Source organism: Peromyscus maniculatus, chromosome 15 (assembly GCF_049852395.1).
Source record: "Peromyscus maniculatus bairdii isolate BWxNUB_F1_BW_parent chromosome 15, HU_Pman_BW_mat_3.1, whole genome shotgun sequence".
Classification (NCBI taxonomy): domain Eukaryota; kingdom Metazoa; phylum Chordata; class Mammalia; order Rodentia; family Cricetidae; genus Peromyscus; species Peromyscus maniculatus.
This window is the reverse complement of record NC_134866.1, coordinates 57,171,716-57,194,914: the sequence shown is the minus strand read 5'-3', so window position 1 is coordinate 57,194,914 and position 23,199 is coordinate 57,171,716. Positions and strand designations below refer to the sequence as shown.

General features: G+C 36.7%; 1 protein-coding gene across 7 annotated transcripts in view; it reads right to left on the bottom strand.

The window, feature by feature from the left end:
• The window catches only part of Kiaa0825 (KIAA0825 ortholog), a 441,346-nt gene that overhangs the window by 364,462 nt on the left and 53,685 nt on the right, over window positions 1-23,199 (bottom strand). For 6 of the 7 annotated variants that reach the window (XM_006986534.4, XM_076551989.1, XM_076551990.1 and 3 more), the window contains exons 3-4: window positions 20,315-20,483; window positions 16,751-17,420 (exon numbers count right to left, since the gene is read on the bottom strand). In XM_006986534.4, coding sequence (XP_006986596.1) covers window positions 16,751-17,420; window positions 20,315-20,483 — 839 coding nt within the window. Of the gene's footprint in view, window positions 1-16,750; window positions 17,421-18,197; window positions 18,293-20,314; window positions 20,484-23,199 lie in introns of all 7 variants that reach the window. The other variant, XM_076551991.1, reaches the window with a different exon arrangement.

Genomic DNA, 23,199 nt, shown 5'->3' with positions numbered 1-23,199 from the left:
CAATCTCTATCCTCTTTATTGTTCAGACAGGATCTCTCTCCACCCCTCATGTCCCTCCATTAGGCTATATTGCAGCCAGCATGCCCCAAGGGATCCTCCTGTCTCTGATCTAGGGCTGCTGTTATAAGCATGTGTCACACACCCGTTTTCACATGCTAGCACTTAGAAACTGAAACAAGGCTCCCACACGTGGCAGTCTAGGCCATCTCTGCAGACTCCTAGTATATCTCACTTTTTACTGAGTTCTGAAATGTTATTATGGGTTACAGTAATAAAGTAGGTTCTCTGTGGGTAAATGACACTCATACAAGACAGTCCTTTCCTATTCTTTACCTTCCTTCAGATGAACCAGTACAAATTATGTTAAAATTCTGTGTAACTGGACTATGATTATAAAGATGAAAGGCCCCAAATCCAGACATTCTGTGATAATGGTGATGTTCAAATGCAGATTATGAACTGCATGTTCAGCAGCACAGTGTGACACAGTGACAGAAGGCCACACAGGTGATCACACACACACACAAAGCGTGCAGCCAAAGGCCTGTGTCATTTCAACATGGTTAGAAGAACAAATTCTCAAACATTATTCTGATTAAGTTGCTTACAAGAAATTAAAAAAAATATAAAGGAGCCAAAATAATAGTGTAGATATGTGAAATAGTAAACAAACAAACAAACAAACAAAAACTGTTAAGAAAACTGAGAAAGGGCAGAAGATGTAGCTCAGTGTTAGAATATATCTACCTGTGTAATTGAAAGGCCCAGGGTTTGACTTCTAGTACTGGAAAAATTGTTGAAAAAAGATTTTCTTGGAAAAACAAAAGAAAAATTCATATTAAGCATGTACACTTACAAACTAATTAAGGCTCTGGGCGGTGGTGGCACACACCTTTAATCCCAGCACTGGGGAGGCAAAGCCAGGTGGACCTCTGTGAGGTTCAAGGCTAGCCTGGTCTACAGAGAGTTTCAGGAAAGGCGCAAAGCTACACAGAGAAATGCTGTCTTGAAAAACCAAAAAAAAAAAAAAAACCCAAAAAAAAACCAAAAACCAAAAAACAAAAACAAACAAACAAAAACTAATTAAGGCAAGAGAAAGCAAATCTTCATTGGCTGACATTACCAAATAATTCCAAATTTTCAATTGCGGTTAATAATAATCCAATCAAAGATTTAAATAGCCATGCACTTAAACATACATTTAAAAAGAAAGTAAGAGCCCAGTGTGGCAGCACACGATGGAATCCAGCACTTGGGAGGCTGATACAGGAGCATGACTATAAGCCCCAGCCAACCTACACTTCCAGTGACAATGTGAACAACAAAGACCAGAACAAACAAAACCAAATAACCCCAAAGTCTAAACAAAAAGTCTTAAAAATAAGAAAACTCTAAAGTTTAATGTTTATCATACAAATAAAAAGTAAAAGAAAAAATCTGAAATCCGCATTAGGCTAAATCAGATATGAAAGTAGCTCAGACAGTAACAGCAAGGATTTACAGCAAACGTGAACTTGGGAAATATAAGGAGTAACTTGCCAAGTAGAGATTGGGGAAATGCATCATTATCAGAGTAATATTTTCCTCTGATCATGGCGATAGCAGTTTGACATGACTCCTAAGCTACTGTGGCCGTATCTTGCATTTTTGACAGGATTCATCCACTGCATCACTCCAGAATACAGGGAACTTACAAACCCTTTCCTAAGCCTGTCTGCACGTACCATTGATACAGTATTTCATTTCTAGGCACTAGTCACAAATAATTTTCTTTTTTTCTTTCTTTTCTTGTTCTTTTTTTCCCTTTCTTTGCTAACTGCATGTTTTAAATATCAGTACAGCTAGATATAACCACTAATTTCCTAAAATTGCAAAAGGCAACCTAATATTTCTGCACAGCGGCTGTAATAGACAATATTGAAGAACTAAATTATTACAAATAGTGCCAGCAGTTTTCTGCACTCAGTACTTGGATAATTATAAAAAATCATCTTCATTATGGCATGTTAGCATTTTTTAACAGTTTAATTTAGATAGGTTACAAAATACATTCAAATCACACAGTTATAATTACGGTAGACCTAAAAAGCTATAAAATGTTCCCAACCAAATCCCTTTGACCCTGTTAACGTCTCTTCCTTGTTAATCTAAGGTAAACATTGTTTGTAGTGTGCATTTGTTAAAGACTATGGAGGGGTGGGAAATCCCCTAGCAGTTGTTATTGATTCCAGCACTTACCGACAGAGAGTTAAGTGATGTTTACAAAACAGACAGATGCAGATGCCGAGACAGAAAGGTAAACAATTGCTGCATGGCTTCCTGCCAGATTCTGAACCAATACATTAAACTGCAAGTGAAGCACATTTCCCCTATGGATTGCACTCACTGCCACTTCATTTCCTATGTGCTTCTCTCTATTGCTGTGCCTGGCACTAAGCTATTTCCAGCTCCTTGCTGACCCTTGAGGCCTGGTGCTACCACACACAGCCATTAGAGAAGGGAATTGCATGTGTCTGACACGGCCTGAAACCAATTATTTGATATTTTCTTCAGAATGATGCCCAACTCTGTAGGGAATGAGCAATCATGAAATAATTTACCTCCTGATTTAATTTTTTCCTGCACAAATTAGTTGTAGGCAGAACTGACACACAGCTGCCCGGGACATAGCTCTGTCTTATCAAGATGATACTTGGAATGAAACAGTGAGGTCAGAATTGAATAGGTTGGGGAATCCTGCTTTAAAGAGGCATTGACAAGTTTATCAGATACACTGGTCACATGTCTGCTCTGCTGACTGAAGATGACAGAGCCGTAAAGCGGCAGGGGAAGGAGATGACGACACGGGCCAGGTCGGCAGTTGATTTTTTTAAACACCTGTCTGATTCTGGATGGTTCTGTGCACCAGAAACCTTGGAGTATAATTTTAAAAAATTATCAAAACATTAAAAATTAAACTAAAATAGTTTTGTATTTGGATAATCGGCAATTTCATATTTATTAGCCCTGTTTTAAAATATGTGCTTTTATGGGATCCCTGCGTGTGTGAACGTGTGTCCATGCTTTGTGTGCTTTTATGGGATCCCTGTGTGTGTGAACGTGTGTGTCTATGTTTCGTGTGCTTTTATGGGATCCCTGCGTGTGTGAACGTGTGTCCATGCTTCGTGTGCTTTTCTTCGGCTCCTTTTCTCCTGTGTGTGTGTTTGTGTTGTCCCTATTCTTACCTGCTTGTTTTTACCTTATTTTATTTAGTTATTATTCTTTAGATGTCTGTCAGTTTTCTGATGAGAGACAGCAAGGGTGTGGATCCAGATGGGAGTAGAGAGAGAAAGGACATTCGAGTAGTTTGCGGGGGGGGGGGGGGGGGGAATAATAATCAGAATATATCGATCAAAAAAACTATCTTCAACAAAAGAAAAACAGAAAAAAATTTAAAATGTATGATGGATACCACATCTTTCTAGACAGCCATCACATTTTTACTTTTTTCTTTTACATAGCTAAAAAGTATGGGTTATCCATTTTTAGACACTCTCTATTGATAAAACATTTTTATCCCATTTTTCCTATTGAAAATGGTGCTGAAAAAAGCAATGCATAAAACCCCTCCTGGTGGTTTGAAAAAGAAACACCCCCCATTGGCTTACAGATCTGAACACCTGGGCCCGGATCCTGGTGGGGCAGTTTGCAGATGTGAGGGCAGTTTCAGGAGGCAGGGCCTTGCTGTAGGAAATACATGGAGAACCCAGAGCCCTGTCCCACTGCAGCTCCCTCTCTCTGCTTCCTGCTCCAGCCACCTGCCACTGTGTCTTCTCCACCACGAGGGAATCCCCTCCTTGAACTATAAGCCTAAATAAACTTTATTCTTTAGAAATCACAAAGACATAAATGTCAAAGGACATATTCTTCTGTAACTCAAGTCTCTAAAACTATCTTCCCTGAAAATATAGCAGACCCGCGCTTTTCCTTTTGCTGCCTTTAAGTTTATCAAGAAGGCAAAGTATGAGATATCAGTTTTCATTAAACATAGAAAACTGGTATGAATTTGCATATACCCAAATAATGAGAGATTATAAAGAGAACACAGCCTCTCCAGGGAGACATACTAAATGCAAAGTTTCAACGAGATCTGTGCTGCCATATCCTGTTCATAAGTTCAAGGAAGGATCTTCTCATTTTTATATTTTCATTCTCTACTTGGTTTTAGCTATTAAATCTTAAGGATCTACAGCTGCTGTGTTATTTCATTCCATTTCAGGTTCCAGGCTCCACTCACTAGTCCCATGAATTTTACAGCAATTCTGATCATGATTATGAAAATGCCCATTCAAAGAATTCACTCCTCAAATAGTTGAATGATCATTGTCTTATTGCATCACAAGAAGAACATTATCAATTGGTTTCAGTGCAGTTTGGGGTAAGAAGATACAAGGCAGCATGAAAACATCTTTACAATACAGCTTCTTCTGATAACAATCACAATGTTTGGAGGTTAATTATGTTTTTTGTTTGTTTTTTTCCTCCAGAGTGATTACTTCACAAACCCGAGTGTCCAATCCAATAACTACACTTGACTAATGGAAATATGACCACTAAAATTTAAGCTTAAAATTTTTCTACCTTGTGGGACAAAATAATGACGTTTATTCTCAAATCAGTTTAGTGTGACTATGTTACAGAAACTTAAACAAAACTTCAATTTAATTAGTTTTGTGTATTCACTGACATCATAGTGAATAACAGAGCCCCATCTTGAATGTGGACTTACCTGCTATTTTGAGCTCATCTATGTGGTTATAAAAGATTCAACTAATAGTGGAATAAACTACACTCTTCTATTTGTATTTCAGGCTGAGAAGTTGTCAACAAAGGCTGCTCAGGTTAGCTTTCAATAGAGGCAACAAACTACTCTACAATTTGACTTAACTTCTCATGTCTTTATATGTGTGATCTTAGATCTCCTTTGAGGTACTGTAATCATCAAAATCCTTATGAAAGTTCTTGTTAGACCAGTAGTAAATTTAAAATCTATGCATAAACACAGGAAGAGTGATTCCATTTTAAGAATTTCTGGCTGGAAGTCCTCGGAGACCTTGGAACATTTTGTACAAAGCTTAACATTATTCCTCATCTCCAAGTGTGCCAAGTAGAAGCTGGGTCCTTAAACTCAGTATAACCAGTAAACTGCCTTTGTAAACTACCATGTAAAGATCAGTCCACACTCAGAAAACGCCATTTCAGACAAGCTATTCCCACTGTGAGGTGAATGTTTGCATCCTCAGCCCCTCAACTCATAGCTGGGAGTCCTAACCTGAAGGGGATGGTGTTGGCGGTGGAACTTTTGAAAGTACGTGCCCTTATGTACACGATTATTGTCCTTGTAAAAGAGACCCCAGACAGTCCCTTACCCCTTCTCCATGAGAAGAACCAGAAGAGACCTTGCTAGACCTCATCGCATCTGCTGGACCCTTGATCTCAGATTGCCAGCCTCTGAAACTTTGACAAATACATTCTTTTGGTTAAGACCCCTACTCCCACCCACGTCTATGGTGTTTTCCTATCTGTTTGGTGTTTGTGGTCTGGATGGACTAAGACATTTTCTAAGGTAAAAATAGGTACCTGAAGATGTTAAATGACAGCTGTTTTCAGGCAGATTTGTTTTATATTGGACTTCATAGATGTGATGCCAATGGCCTAAGATCTTCATACTTATCCAAAATTTGAACAAATATGTTATAACATAATGTATACTTTACCAATATGATTTTCATGATGAAGACTGCTATGGACAAGCACAATCACTAAAAATCTTAGGCCACAGCAAAAATAATTTCATTCTAAAAAGAAATGCTGTTTTGTGTGCTTATTAAATTTTTTTTGAATATTTATTTTAAAATGTTTCTATGTACTAACCACTGGTTGATAGTATAAAAACCAGAAGTCACTTTCTTAAAACCTGAAATGTTAATGCAACAGTATTTAATACAGATAATAAATAGTTAACTGGAAAGATGAACATGCGCTAACTGAGAGAGTCATGATCTGTGAACAATTCAACATAAAACAATAGAACTAAGAATCAACATTAATAATTACATTCATAAGTTAGGGTGTAAAATAATTTTAAGAGGATAGAGCAGAAGCCAGAGGGGCTCTATGAGTTTCTATATGCCTTGGCAACTAACTCACTTTCTCCAAAGTAAGGTTTTTCTGGCTTGCCTTATATGTACTTGTCCACATTCTTTGCTCAACACAGAATAGTTGTAAAATAAATTTACCTCACTTTGTGAAAATTTTTATCTGAATTTTCTTTCCAATGATTGTTTTCAATTATTTCTATTCTGTTATTAAATGTGCTACTCATATTTTTAAACAGTTATCATTTCCTCAAGTAAAAAATGCGACTTTTCTGGACCTCAGTGCTAGGCCAGGAAGTCTGGTGGTGATGGTGGGGCTGTTAAGCGGTAGAGCACATGCTTCTCATGTGCACAGTCCTAAATTCAGACTCTAGCGCCAGAATCAAGAGCCAAACCCACAGCATTTTAACCTTTGCAGCTTTAAGTTCAGTTCAGAAAACTCCATACCCTGCCACAGAGATGCATACACCCTATGTGTGTGCACTAAAGCCAAGTGGAAGAAACCTAGCGATGATGAAATCTTATCCATATATAAAGTGGACTATTATTCGTCTCTGGAGAAACAGGAAATCTCTAAACTAGCAGGAAGATTCATGAACTTGGAATGTATTATATTAAGCAGGGTTACCCAACGACAGAAAGAAAAAAATGCTGCACAACCACCCTCATCTGTAGATCCTAGCCTGCAGTGCACACACACATGGAGCTGTACCCGTGGGTACTGAAAGGAGAAGGTCAGCTCAGGACCCTCAAGACCAAGTTCTCAGCACAAAGGGATTTATTTGCTCCAGAGGGACAGAGGGCAGAGAATAAGAGACAAAGACAGGAGATAGAGGACCAAGGAGAAGGGGAAGGGAACAAGAGAATGGGGACAGGGAAATGTGTCCCTGAGGGACAAGGGACCGCCTCTGGGTAGAGAGGAGACAGATCTGGCACATAGGAAAATTGCAGTTTACAAAGATTCAAGGGGAAATCCCGTGTTAGGATGAGAGGTTTAATTTTAACTTGGCATGTTAATTGGGTTAGCCAAAGAGGTCTTCTGATTGCAGGAATTCAATACTGTGATAGCTGGACCTTGGTAGTCAGCCTCTGGAGGAGGAAGTGGCCGAATAAGGGAACAGATCTTGGTGGCTAAATTTGGGAATGTAATCTAATGGTTCTTAGCAAGGCAGAGGGAATCGAGAGGGAGAAGGGCGAAGCCTGCCAGACCATGCTTGCCATGCTGGAGATGGCCAGCGTCCCTTCAGGTGCGGTATAACGCAGAGAGGAGGAGGAGAAAGGTACCAGCTGGTATGGAAGGGTAGGATACAGGATGAGGACACAGGAGGCATGAAGAAGCTAATTGTTTTTCTACTGTTAACTGTCAGGGTTCTTTTGTGGTTGTGTTTGTTGTTTGTTGTGTTTTGTGTGGTGGATATGTGTATAAGAATATAATTGACAGCAAATCATAAAGTCCTAGGGGAAGCCATTTGGCTCCACAGACTTGGGTCTGGGTGTTTGTTTGAGTGACTATATTAATCTAGTGGTGTGATTTTATTTTATTTACAAGTTCATTACAATAAAGTGATTTTATTTTTTAGAAACATATTAAATTGTAATAAGGTATTCAAATCTCAGAATGAAATATGACTCCAGAAGAAACCAAGACACTGAGTCATTTTTGATCTTCTAGTTATAGTATCCGAACATCCTAATTTCAAAAAGCAGCAGGTAAAACTGTCTTTCCACCATTAGGAAGAGCAAATGAGTATTACAAAGAGAGAGGGAGCAGACTGAAAACTGAATGAAATTTAGTGCTTGCTCACTTTTGCTTGACAGGGGCATAGTTATTAATGAAATTCACTTTACATCTACTTTCTCTCTCACTGAATGTACTTTCCATCTCATCCTTCTGTCTGAAAACCCTGAGCAAAGTGTCAGAAATTCAGACTCCATGCATCAGAAAGCGAAGTTCTCTGGAGACTAAAATATATAAGACCCGTGTTATCCCCCCCACCCAAACACAACACACACTTCCCACCATACCAGTATACAGGAATCTTTTCCTCACACAGGCATTTCCTTAGGGTAAAAACTGCTGGTTTTTTTTTTAAAACTTTGTTTCTTAGGAAACCCTGAAATAGCCTAGGAAGAAGTTTTACTCTGATATTACTAGCATTGCCAAATTGAACGTTTTTCACCCAAAAACATTGTCTGGAATTGCTGAACACTGTAATTTCTGGGTAGTAGTGCGGCAAAAATAAGTCAAATAAAGAAACCAAAATATTCAATAGGCAGTGGTGGCGCACGCCTTTGATCCCAGCACTCAGGAGGCAGAGGCAGGGGGATCACTGTGAGTTAGAGGCAGCCTGGGCTACAGAGCAAGCTCCAGGAAAGCCAGGGCTACACAGAGAAACCCTGTCTTGAAAACAAAAACAAACAAAATGTTCAACCTTCTATAAACATAATGTTAACTAATGGTGTCATTAATACTTCGGTGACAAAATGAATCTCAAAACCAGCAACCAATTATCTGAAATATTTCAGTATATTAGTTACTTTTAGCTAAAATTGTGGATTGAATCTCAAACATAATTGTCTATTTGCATCTCTTGGAATTAAATGAGATTCTCAAAAAAAAAATGAGATTCTCCATCCAGATACCTTATATATAGTAAGTAAAAAAAGTAACATTTTTCCTTTTAGTGCAAAACTTTGAATTTTTCTTTCTATATCATTTCCAAATATAAAACCTAATAATGTGACTTGGCACATCACTACCAATTTTCCAAATTTCACATTATTTGATTTTATATGTAGAGAAAGAAATGTACATTAAATTAATAGAAAGTTCAATCACCCCAAACCAGTTCATAACAAGTAGTTAAAATAAAAACTATCTTCACATTTTAAAAGTATTCTTTCTTACAAATCAACTCATTTAATAAAGAACAAGGAGTCATAGTAGTTAAGAGGATTCTGTAACACGAATTGCTAAATGGTCTTATTAATAGAAAACCTGGAGCCAGATATTGGGGTGAAAGCTGAGGAATAGAACAAACCAGCCACAAGTTCTTACCCCGAGGAAATCCTCAGCCCAAGAGAGAGCTACTTCCTGTGTACTCACACCTATATACCTTTCTGTGCCCTGCCATCTTACTTCCTCTCTCTGCCCAGCTTTATCACTTCCTATTGACCTCCAGACCTCTATGATTAGCACTGGGATAAAAGGCATGTGTCACCACACCTGGCTCTGTTCCCAGTGTGGCCTTGAACTCACAGAGATCTCCTCCCAAATGCTAGGATTAAACGAGTGTGCTACCACTGCCTGATCTCTGTTTAATATAGTGGCTGGCTTTATCCTCTGATCCCCAGACAAGCTTTGTTTGTTAGAGCCTAAATAAAATATCACCACAATCAGTTTTGTCATAATGTGTTTGAATATCATGACAAAGTCATTAACATGTTAAAATCTTGAGTTCTGTATCTAGGAAACAGGGATAACACTCAACATTTCAGGGATGGCCTAAGAATCAAATGTTCTCCTAGTACAGAAAGTGGTTAGCATTGCACATGGTAGGAGAAACACACACACAAACTATTTCTTCTATGAATGATTTTACATATTTGTAGATAGGCATTAAGGAAAGTGAAGATGATAAAAAGAGAAAACATTAACAAAATATAATTGCATTTTTATTCTGCAAATTTCATACTTCAAGTATTTTCTGTAAAATATATTCTAAGTTATTTGTGTTTTATTAAAACTGAAGAATTAAACTGGGCAGTGGTGGTGCATATCTTTAATCCCAGCACCTGAGAGGCAGAGGCAGACAGATCCCTGTGAGGTCGAGGCCAGCCTGGTCTACAGAGCCAGTTGCAGGATAGTCAGGGCTATGCAGAGAAACCATGTCTCAAAGACAAAACAAAACAAACAAACAAAAAATAAAAATAAAAAAAACCTGAAGAATTACAATAGCTGATGACTTTGAGCATAAAAAAAACCCTATTTTAAACCCCATGAAGATCTCCTTTGATCCAGTCTTCTCTAAAGAGGATAAATACAGACAAATAGATTTAAGCCTTAGCCAGTAGTCCCTTGGTGAACACCTACTGTTGAAAGAGAGGTGGCATATAGAAATGAGGTTGAGGGCTGAATGTCCCCAAAGAGGAAGACAATTTTCTTTTGTTCTGCTGATGGTGTGGCCAGACGGGAATATTCCAGAAAGCTGAAGAAGGTACTGAGTATGCCATTTAATACAGACATGGTAGGAACAAACTCATCAATTTTACTTTCTTTACATGCTGAAAGATGACTTAATGTCAATTAGGAAGCTTCAACATGTACAACTACTGTATTATAAGAGTTTACGAAACTCTTAATCACATCCTTGGAATGAGACCACTCCAGTCATGCTCTCTAAATGAGCTACTTCAGGTACCCAAGGTCACGATTTTGTGCTTTACAAGACCTCGTCCTGAGGAAGCACTGTTGTATTCATGGAGGAATTCATACAGTTTGGAGTCACTTTTCATGAGATAGTACTGTCCCTGCCTGCTATCTGTAGCCTTGCAGGAAACAGCTGCTCTTCTGTGGGCAAAACACATGTCATTATTAATTCTTGCCTTGTTTGATTTAAATAATGCCAGAGAAAAGACATATGCACTTAAGCATACTGAATCCTTAGACGAATTTAGGCATACGGAATCCTTTCTAATCAACAATACAGAGTAATAATTGTATGTCTATTTCTTGTATGTGGTCCTAATTTTTCAATTACTTGTTTAAAAATTCTCCTACTAAAAAACCCTGAAGAGTATACATGAAACAAACATGGTTATGAGATAAAAGGGAAGACAAAAAATAAATGACTAGAAATATTTTAAGATGTAAGCTGGATGGAGAAAACCTCACTTTTTAGTTTTGTTTATTGTGCATACTCTTCTTCCCATTCTCCCTCCTATACCAAATACCAGGGCATAAGAATGGTAAGTTGCATGTTGTGAATCCTAGGCTTTGCTTAAGGGAAGACAGCTCTCCCAGAGACAGATATTACAGGAGTCTTTTGCATCTTTTAGGTGACACACAAAGCTATATACTTAGCATATATATATCTGTCCATAGAGAGAACAAATTTGGTTATTCTTGGTGTCAAACTGTAGGCATACACTCTCGTTGTAGAATCAGAAGAAGTTTAGACTTCAAAGGATCCTTAGATATTATCTAATGCAAGCCTTTCAAAGATTCCAAAATGAAATGACTTATCGAAGATTTATAAAGCAAGGAGTTGCATCAGGCAGTCAAAGCCAAAAAAAATGACTTAAAATCAAAACTGTACTTTTCACTTTCTTAATACAAAGCAATTGTAAACAAGGTATATATAACAGTGTTTCCCCTAAAATAGCAGCTATGATATAAAAAAGCTGGAGGACAAGTGATCATTAACAAAATAATTTATCAGCACTCACAACAGTATTACAACAACCAAATACAAATAAAAACCCTGGAAGGCTATTACTTTTTAAAAAACTGATGACTTACTAGGCATTGCTCTCTGTTATTTTTACCTCACTTAACCTTTTGTGTTATTTAAAGCTGTGCCTTCCAGTTGTGCAGAATTGGGCACTAGCAAGGGTAACTGGCTGTGGAGATCTTCGCGAATTCCTAAGGAGCACAGGAACCTCAGGCTCCTCTAGGGCAGTACTCAGCTAACTGTTCTTCCAGCCTGCAGTTTATGTGCTCACATAGTAAACTTCACCCTTTCCTGCTCACAGCTATGGGAGGCATTGGACGGCTTGGGATGCGGGGTGCCTTTTTATTCGCTTCTTTTTCAAATGTTTCCTCTCAAAAAGTGTGTCATCACTTTGCCCTGAAGAAGGGCCTTCTAAACGGACAGTGGTGGCTCACGCCTTTAATCCCAGCACTCAGGAGGCAGAGCCAGGCGGATCTCTGTGAGATGGAGGCCAGCCTGCTCTGCAGAGCAAGATCCAGGACAGGCACCAAAGCTACACATACACAGAGAAGCCCTGTCTCAAAAAAAAAAAAAAAAAAAGCCTTCTTCTCCCTGAAAACCCATTTTGTTTGCCTCTTAGTTTTGTGGAACTGTGAACAGAACCTGGGGCTTTGCTCCTGGTAGATGAACACTCTGCCACTCAGTTTTATTTATTGATTACAGACAGGGTTAACTTTTCCAGACTGGCTCTGCAGCGCAGATCACACTGTTTTAGGTAGAGTCTTCCTATGTAGTGTACCTCAGACTCCCAGGTCTTAGAACTGCAGGCACAGGCCGCTAACCTGGCTTCCTGGGGTGGGGCTGGAGGTGGGGTTTATTCTCACGGTTGCTCCTCCCCTTCAGTGATGCTGACAGCTGGGGACAGCAGTTTGCAATCGGCCTTCGGGACTCTTAGATCTCCCTCTTTCCAGCTGCAGCTCTGAACTTTACAAATACTCAAGAGCATGGAGAAGACACTGGAGTCTGTCTTTTTCAAGCTAAAAAGGACCTTAAGAATAACTCAAGTAAAAGATGAAGGGAGTTATGAGACTTACTCTAGACCTCTAATCTCTTAATTGCATATTTTATCATTAAAATATAGAGCATTATGCCGGGCGTTGGTGGCGCACGCCTTTAATCAGGCGGAGGCAGGCGGATCTCTGAGAGTTCGAGGCCAGCCTGGGCTACCAAGTGAGCTCCAGGAAAGGCGCAAAGCTACACAGAGAAACCCTGTCTCGAAAAACCAAAAAATAAATAAATAAATAAATAAATAAATAAATAAATAAATAAATAAATAAATAAATAAAATATAGAGCATTAATTTAACTGAAATTCGCTACTCAAAAATAACTCTCTTTCCCAAATATTTAGAATACTACTTTTAAATACAAAGGGAATAATATATTTTTAAAATTAAAATTAGTTTCCTTAGTAATTTCAAACTTACATATAAAAATGATTCTCCTGAAATAGGGATCAAATATGAAGACATGTAAATATGATATGAATGCAAAGAACAGATCTAGTTATAATCTAAATGCTAACTGCAAATCTCAAGCTTCCTGAAACCATTCATTTGGTCTTCAGACCTTTCAAGTGAAAACAGAAAATATTATACATAACATTTAAGAAATAATACTTTCCTCACAATATCAGAAGAGAAACTATAAAAGTACAAATAACAAGCTTATTAAAAATGTCATGGATCTTAAACTACTCTGAAAGCTCGGGCAAGGCGCGTGCCTCAGTGACAGAGCAACTGGCGGCGGCATGCACAAGGCCCTGGGTTAACTCCTCAGCGCTGCAAAAAAGCAGATCACCAGAGCACAGAAGAGCAAGGCACACTGCACAGCTGGTTTGGAGGCTCACATCTGTACTAGAGAGGCCGGGGACTCACATCTGTACTAGAGAGGCTGAGTCAGGTAAACTGTGGATACACAGGAAGTTTAGGTCCTGCCTGGGCTACAGGGTGCTACTATTTAATAATAGTGATAATAATAACAAAAGTAAAAGACTATCTGCAAAACAATGGTTTTCTAGAAAAAAATCACTAACTTAAAAAGATTCTAAAACATTTATATTAACATCATTTTCTTCAAATAACAGATGCTCCAAGGAAATGTCCAAATCTGTGTGAACATAAAAGCAAAATTTTTACCAAACAACACTAAGATGATGAATTTAACTCTAGAGATAAGCTTATATACAAGTAAAAATAATGCCTGTCTTGTACCTTATCACAAGAAATGACAAAGATTTTTGTATGTGTATACATACATACAAACACACATATATACATACATACATATACATGTGCATGAGTGCACATGTGTGTTGTATATACATATATGCATGTATGTGCATGTGTGTGCATGTGAGTTGTGTGTAAAACCAAGGAAGCTCCTTTCTGTGACTTAGTAGTTGTGCAGCTGTGAGAATATTACCTCTTCTGGTCTCAGTTTCCCCATATAAAATATGAAGAACTGTTCAAAAGATTAAATGAACTCACATGGAATAAAATCTTATACACTATGATCAATAGTAACACTTTTTTAACGATCAAGTAATAGAGATGAATCACAGACTACTGTGGAAAGAACATCCAATCTCGATCTAAAATCAGAGGCAATTAAAAACACAGAAGGTCCAAACTGTCTTAGCTCGTACAGGACTTGGAGGTATTTGTGCAGACAAGACCACAGCACACACACAAATCTCAAGATATACGAATAGAGTGCAGAAGGGGAACCAAAACAAGATAATTTCAGATTTGAGTTGTATCTTTTTCGAATCGGAAATACAGTCCAGTGTGGAGAAGAGCAAGACAGTGACCGCCCAGACGCGAGTCAGACACATGTTCTGTGATGGCTGATCAGTAGAGTGTAGTCACAGAGTGAGGGGTCTGGAGTCAGACGCACACTGACCGTGTGGTTATTACTTAAAATCTTTATCCTGTATATTTCCATTGTTTAATGGAGATATAATGACAACCACCTTGTCAGGAAGTCAGAACTAAGTAAGATAATACAAGTCCCTATTTGAACCAATAAATTTTTACATAAGAAATACTCTCTCTATAGTCTTGGCTAAAATAGTGAAGACTCCGTGATCATATATTAAAGATAATACTTTCCCATTTAGCCAATCCATATTTTAGCCCCAAAGGAATGTAAATTATTGATTCTTCTTGAAGTTGTAATTTGTTAATAAACAAAATTTTGTCATTGGGTCAAAACAATTGTGTTCTTGGAAGAAACAAAACCATTTTTGTTTTTGGTCTGCTGAGCTACTCTGTGCTTCTCACATGGCAGTAATGACTCATTTGGTTCTCTCACTAACCTAGTGTCTGGCTCAGAATCTTAAACATGGTTGCTACTTCATGAACTAGTTAAAGGCAATCAATAAAGCCGAACTAACTTATTTTCAGGTGGGTCATTTGACCAAGAAAGTTTGAAATTTCAATTATTGATGACAAAACATTTAATTCTATACTTTGAGGCACAGTCCAATAGTGTGGTGGTTGAACACAAGTGTCATAAACACACACACACACACACACACACACACACACACACACACACACACACACACACACATCTGTATGTGAATCCTCAGTGTGAATATGAATCTTGACTGGATACAAATAATCCAGAGTGAGTTAATGTAAGTTTATTTTTGAATGTAAAATTGGAATAAGAGAGACTGGCTACCCTCAGCACAGCGCCTAACTTACGGAAAGCACCCATTTGAACGTGGTTACTGTGAGAGCTCAGGAAACAGTGTTTGAGAAGGATCAACGCAATGAGGTTTGTGGGAGTATTTCCAACCCAGTGTTAAAGTGGGCTTACATACTTTGCCTCTATAGTAGCCTAAGACGCATTAGCAATTTATAAGTATTTTCAACTGGATGATCTTATCTTCTATTATAAGCTGTATTTAGCCCAGAGAAAACTTTTGTACATAAAACACTTTATAAGTAGACAGGATTTTTAAAAATATATACAATATTTTTAGAAAGCAAGCACAGGCATGAAACACATTTCAAAATTATGTGTTCACAATTAAGATGAAAGTATATTTGCTTGGGGCAGACTGACAGTGTTGTTGAATTAGATGACCATACCGTCACTGTCATCCCCATAAGTGACTGACTATCTGTTACACAGTGTGAGTTAGTATCCAAAGAAAAAACTGGAATTTCGGAAAAATATTAACTTACTTGAAAATGCATCAATCACATTAATTTGGTCTTCTGGTATTTTATTAACAAAGGTAAGTAAAATATATAGTAAAATAGAAAATATCAACTGATACATAACTAATTCAGCAATGGGTAATCTTTAAATACTTAAATGATAAATAGTTCAGGAATTCATTTACAAATTGAAATTCCTTAGTGTTTCATGACTGATAATAAAACAATCATATTTTTATTTTTATTTTTTCCCATTGGTGGAAAATCAAAATCATAACAAGAAAGTTTATTATAGTGTTATTTTTTTATTCTTTAATATTTGAATAAAATTAGGAATTTTAAGTCATATTTTATTATATATATTAAAATATAAAATATAGATTTTGAAATGATTTGTAAAGTGCTATACCTTCTAAGCAATGAAAAAATATTTTATGACTAATATTTATAATTTATATTTACTAGAATTGTCTGACTAAAAAGTAATTTTTTGATTTCTAATTTTAGTTAATGTAAATTCAAACCAACTTTCAACAACTCCTCTTAAGTAATACTGTTTTGACTTTGGAAGATTTATAATACAGTAAAGTTAGTGCTCTTCTATTGTACATATATTTGCACATATATTTATATTTGCATGCAGAGACATGAGTTTCTTTTAGCTAATATTTGATCATTTATTTTATGCATTCCAGAAAAATAAAACTTCATTTTTATATGACTTCCAATTTCAGTGTCACTAATGATTTAACAAGAGAAGAAACACTTCCTTGACTACACTCACAGAAACAGCAATGCACGAGCACAAAGCTCATTTCTGCTCATTTCTTTTCTGGTTGATTTTGAAACTTGCAATGGGATTTAACCATATACCAACAACAGAGAAGCCAGAAAAGTGAAGCTGTAAAGGCTGAAGTGAAACCAAACAGAACGTAGATGTCACTAACCCAAAGCGTGCACTGTTCCTCTGTGCTTGCCGGCGCTCTTGCTTCCTTTAACTATAGGAACAGCATTTTCTTTGAACTGCAGCTCACAAAAATTTTCAAGAATTTTTGCCATTTCTTCTGTAACTGCATCCAGGTAAGTTTCTCTAATGAATTGCACCACTGAGGAAGGAGCTAAAATTTCACGCAGGATGTTAAAATCCTCTTTTATCAGTGAATGTAACGTGAGCATTGTACTTTGGTATCCATGAGCAATTACTTCTAAATCTGAATCTCTGTTGCAGGAAGGGAAGGAGTTTTGCAGAAATTTAGTCAGCAGTCTCTTCTGTATGCTTTGGTACTTGACAAGCACTTCTGATTCTGGGTAGAGCAGGAGGAGTTGCTGCATACATTGACTTTTCAGTTTAATTCTTGGCTGTGAGTTGTTTATCTCATTATGGCCTTCTAACCTGTTCACTAGGAAGCGTCGAAGATGTAATCTTACATCATCCCAAATAAACTTTACATCCACAGAGGAATAATCTTCAACAGAATGCAGACATGTCCTGGAGAGGAAACAGAAGGAGGTCCCTCCTAGGGGCGACAGGAATGAGATGCTTCTCTGACAGGAGAGGTCCCAGAGTAAATCCAGGATCATTTCTTCTTGATTTTCTTCATTATTCAATAAATCTTGCTGATAAAAGTAAATCACAACATTAGACATGTAATTAAATCTAAGAAAAACAAAAATTATTTCTAAACACACAATTTCATAAATGACTAAAATTTAGAATGGCTGTCCTATACTCCGCAACACATTTTTGTATTGCACTGGGGATTTAATCAATGCTGGCAGTATAGAACGAGTCAACTTCTACAGACTGAATTTTGCAAAGTCCAGCTGATTGATTGTCTGTTCAGTTATGCTTCTGTACATGTATCTTTCAGCCCTCACTAGTCTCTGTAACCTGAGCTGTAGCAAAGCTGAAACTTATTTCTAGATACAGAGCTGTTAGAGAAAACAATGAGTTCCTAAGACAAAATAAAATCAAGATCATGCCCTAATTAATCCCTGGAAGGGAATTTTTATGCCTGAGTGAATATACTTACTATAAAACCTCAAACAAAATACAATCCTTAAGATAATTCTAGAAAAGAAATCATTAAATATAGTCGGTACCTAGGGGTTACTAATAGCTGCCATCCTGAGAAATAAAATGTAATACATTGGAAGATTTCAACTTTCATTTAAATTCATTGCTGAGAACCATGTTAAGAAAGATTTTTACTTTAAAAATTAATCTGAGAATATTTCTGTTCTCTCCAAAGAAATAACTAACTCAAAATGGGATAAAGAAATCTTAAGAAAGGCTCCCCAAAAGATGTTAGGGAATTATTCCTTTAATCTTTCTGTGTTGGTAGGAAACAATGGTGGGAGTAATTGGGAATAATAAAAGAACAAAAAAATTACTTTCTTCTTGGACTCTGAATTGCACACACATTCTCCATACATGATGACTTGCCTAATTATATCCCTTTCAGCCAATACTGAAATTAGTTCATATTCTGTAAGTAGAAACAAGATGATTAGAAAAGAAATGGAAGCAAGGCTCCAGTGGCATAAAATTAGTCTGGCTTTGAGATTTCTTATTGATAAAGATACCACAGGTATTATGTATAATTCAGAGTTAAACAACTAGACAAATTCCTGGAATTGGCCCTTAGTCACTCTAAGTACTGCAATGCACATTTAATGTGCAATTTTAATAATTACAGCAAGTATCTATATTTTATTATAGAAAAAGCATTTCCCATATATTCTCCAGTTTATTCACAAGGAAATCTCTGTGATGCTGATATTTGAAAACCCTAAAAGCCTAATTTCTGGATAAGGGTATCTGATGTGATACATGCTAAAATGACTTCTCAAACTTCATATGTGAGTTCTGGAGTGAGGGACACCACTATGCATATAAACATGGCTTCATCCTCTCCACATGAGCATTCTGCACATCTCTCACATCTCGTACAGTTTAATTCTTTGCATATTTCTAGAAAGGAAATGTTCTCACTGAGTCTCGGACCCAGCAGCACTAAGGCAATTCAATGAATCAGATGTGTTATATAAGCCAGCTAATAGTCGTAAATATTTGATCAAACAAAAACCAATAGACTACAGAGGTTCAAACCATGTGTTTGTATGATTATTTAAAATTTGAAAATAGCATCAGTATAACTATCATACTAAGAACCAGTTTCATAGCTAATTAATAACTTTTTCTAAAAAATAGATATATAAAAATGCCATCGAGATTGACACAATTAGCATGTAAAAACTGACTTATTTTATTCAAATTATTTAATTTGAATCTGTTTTGATAACAATATTATTTCCTCAAAAATAATTATGTGAAAAACAAAACAAAACATGAGTCTGAGGAGAACTAAGGTGGCCTTTGCTTTGCAGTGAATAGACAATGAGTTGTGTCTGACAGATTAGAAGATAATTGAAATCCTTTGCTTTTAATTAAATGAGAAAGCATTATTACATCAACATTGGTGAAATACAATACACATGGCTCCTAACAGAAGAAATTAAAGGAATAACTGCATCCATATTTATTCTTCAAGGCTCCACCTTCAAGAGATAATGGGTGAGAGGAATTTCTTAAAAGGTTAAGGCTTCAGGGCATATAGTCTTCCTTTATCTTCCTTGTATTACTTCATGAGCATGAAAGAGACAACTATAATAACAGCAACAGACAAAAACTATTCCATCTGATTCTGTCATCCTAAACCACCTAAACCTCAAGATATTTTCCACATTTGGTCAATGTGTTTGATGTTTGGACAAAAACAGTCCTTTTCTCTCTACTAAATTAAATTAAAACCATAGCTAAAGAAATTCTGCTTCCTAAAAATTGTGCTGTTTCTTTGAGAATCTCTTTTTGTAACCTAGCCACCCCTGTAGATGTGGGTATAATAATAACTATTCTCGTTGAAGATTAACAAAAAATTCCTCTCAAGTAGGCGGCTAGCAATAAAGAAGGACCACCAATTAACAGCAGTCATGCGTACATTTCTGCTTCCACTGAAAGAAAACAAAACCAAACAAAACTGGGTATTATTGTAAGTTCCAAATGCAGGGAATGAGAAATAAGGCCACTTAATAGATACAACCAAGGGGCTAGTACTGTCTTTGGTTCTGAGCACAGAGAAAATTAGCATTGGGAAAGAACAGAAAATCTAACGATATGAACTCCTTTGGAGACAACTGTGGATTGTATCAGTGTGCTCTGCATTAACACGCTGCAGAGCACATGATAAGTCACCCAGAAAGGAGGACATTTAACTTCCATTTCCATACAATTTACTTTGGTGCTACAAGTAATTTTAAAAATATGTCATAGAAATTGATGGGGGAAGAAACAGAATCAACAAAAATAACAAGAAGACAAAAACATACCCCAAAACTAAACCCCTACATAAGACAGGATAATATTACCAATACAATTAATATTAACATACTGTAATTCAACCAGTTCTATTCCCTGCTCCCCACCCTACCATAAAACAAGTGATTTTTACCATTATTTTCAGGAATTTTATCAAATCTCCATGGGAAATGGATGGTGACTTAGATGAATTATAATTATAGTTAGTTAGCCATGTGAAGCAGTCCGCTGTTGTTTGCAGCTGCACATCTGGACAGAGTTTGTTTACTTCAGACTGTATTTCTTCAATGCAATGCTCTATGCTACAAAGAAGAAAAATAATTATTTGGTAGGATGCAGGCAATGCCATCTCACAATATTATCGGTACTTAAATGTTTACATGTTATGTGACTGTATATAGTCTATACTTTATAGAATATCCACATGATATTAAAATAGCAAGAAATGGGTTATTCATTTTCATTCATAGTTGGAAACAGTTCAAATTTTTATAGTAATACTGTAATTGGAGAAATATCAAATATCCAACTCCTTGGAGAGGAAACAGAAGTTCCTTTGCATTAAAATACACATGAGGCACAGATGTAATGCTTTAATGGCACTGTTGATTAGCAAATAGAAGCAGAGAATACACCTGATGGCTGTGAAAATCAGAACCATACATTATATGCCAAAAGGCATAAATGACGGTATGTGAAAGACTTCAATCAATGGAAGAGTAAAAAGTCAAGAAGCAATTACAGAAAGCTTGGAATTTGTAACACCATATACAGAGTATTAGTACAGCTAAACACTTCTGTTGACATCCAGTTTATTCTAAAACAAAATATATAAAAACTGTACATAAAAAGGATGGACGAAAAGAAAACAAATGTTAATAGTAATGATATATGTGTGATGATTGGATGAAGTTTAAATTTTACTTTTTCTCTATTTCTAAATGTTTATATAGCCAAAGATGAGCCCAATTTACAAAAAAGTTTTCAAAAGATACAATTAAGTTTAAGATATGTATCTGTTTTAAAATTTGTATTCATAAATGTAATTAATATCTCTATATAATTTTTGTGTCTATGTTTATAAATCCTCTATGGGGCAAACTGGTGACCCCAAAGATCTCGGCATGTCTAAAGCACAAGAACAGGAATGTTTATAGAAACAGGTAACTTTGACATAGAATTTACCCAAATCTGACAGTTACGCAATTTTCTCTTAACACTATCAAGGAAGATTTGTTAGTAAAAGATAAAGTTACTACTTTGAAAGTGATAATTAATAATTAAATAATAATCAAATAACTAATAATTAGAAAGTAATAATTAATTGTTATTAATTACAGGTTTCACGGGATAGGACTATATGGAGTTTAGAGGCCAAGTTCTGTTTATTAAAACTGATGTTCACATCCCTGAAATTTATTAGGTGTGGGTTGCCAGAGTGAAGCTTTCCAGGAGACTTCTGAACATGAGTGAATTTAAATGATGTTATCTTGAAAAAAATAAATTCTGGAAATCAAAGAGCCTTTTCATGAAAACAAAGAACTTTTAACAATACCTCCTCTGGCCACAGCTGCTGACTTTCCTGAAGGGTTGGTCTTACTCAGAAATGCCAGTTAAGGGTCAGACAAGAGACTGACATGCATTTTCTTTCTTATTTAAGCTTTTCTATGGACTGAGAAACACGATGCCCTAGGCATACATCTCAACGCTAGATACCCTTTATCAAAAGTTTGCATTATAGCATCCTCATGTAGCATGAATCTTCAATGGTCTTATTAATAAAAACAAACTCAGGGCCAGGTATTGGGGTGAATGCTGGAAGATCAGAGAGACAGAACAGGCCACAGCCACCTCACCTAGCAAATTCCTCAGCTGATCCTGTTTGCTCAGACTGGAAGCCTCTCAGTCCTCATCCAGAATGAATCTCAGCTGAACTGTGCTGCTCAAAGTCTAAAAGCTTAACCAAGGCTAAAAGCTTCTAGTTTCTGGTCCTCATGCCTTATATACCTTTCTGCCTCCGGCCATCACTTCCTGGGATTAAAGGCGTGAGTCTCCATGCTTGGCTGTTTCCAGTGTGGCCTTGAACTCACAGCGATCTATGCCTCCAGAAGGCTAGGATTAAAGGTGTTAGTGCCACCATTTTCTAGCCTCTGTATCTAGTGGCTGTTCTGTTCTCTGACCCCAGATAAGTTTATTAGGGTGCACAATATTTTGGGGAACACAATACCACAACATCCTCACATGCTTCATTCAGTGAAACCTAATAGAGCGAGTCACTTGAATGGGAAGGATTCAGCAACCATTCTCAGTTTCGGTCAGCGCTAGCCCTCTCAGCTTATCTCCAACATTTGAATCTCAGCAGAGGTCAGGAACTCTGCTTCTAAGAGTGTGAAGCCTCCAGAGTGTTGGATACTTCACTAATTTGTCCAAACACTGATAAAGGGATTAAGCAGTTGCATTGCAGGGACCTCCCTCAGGACTAGGCACCAAAGCAGTTGCACATCCTTTCCCTGGATTTTGTTTTCAGTGGCCTATAAAATATCTTGTCAATCTGTCATTCACAGACCATGTATGCATCTTGTTTTAAAAACTCAATTATTTGATTTCATGTCACATTATTATATAAAAGGCTGCTTCCAAGATTTCAGTTCCCAACCGAGTATGTCATCTTACCTAACAAATCATCTTCTTTAATTGAGGTCAAAATTAAACAAAAAATTAACTTTATACATTTTAAAGGTAGGATTTTCAACGATTGTATTTCAAATATTTTCATGTATGTGTAATAATCCTGTCAATAGATCTTAGTCTAAGTTTTCTTAGATAGCATGTGTTGTTATTTGAATTAAATATGTCCTAACTGTAAATTACTTTAAATTTCCTTTAGTAACAAGGTCAGTTAAGAAAATATTACCATTATAATGCAATGAACAGTAATACAATAAGCATAATTATTGTTAGGACTCAAATATTAATACAAAATTTAAAGAGTCTAACAAATATTAGACTTGCCTTTCT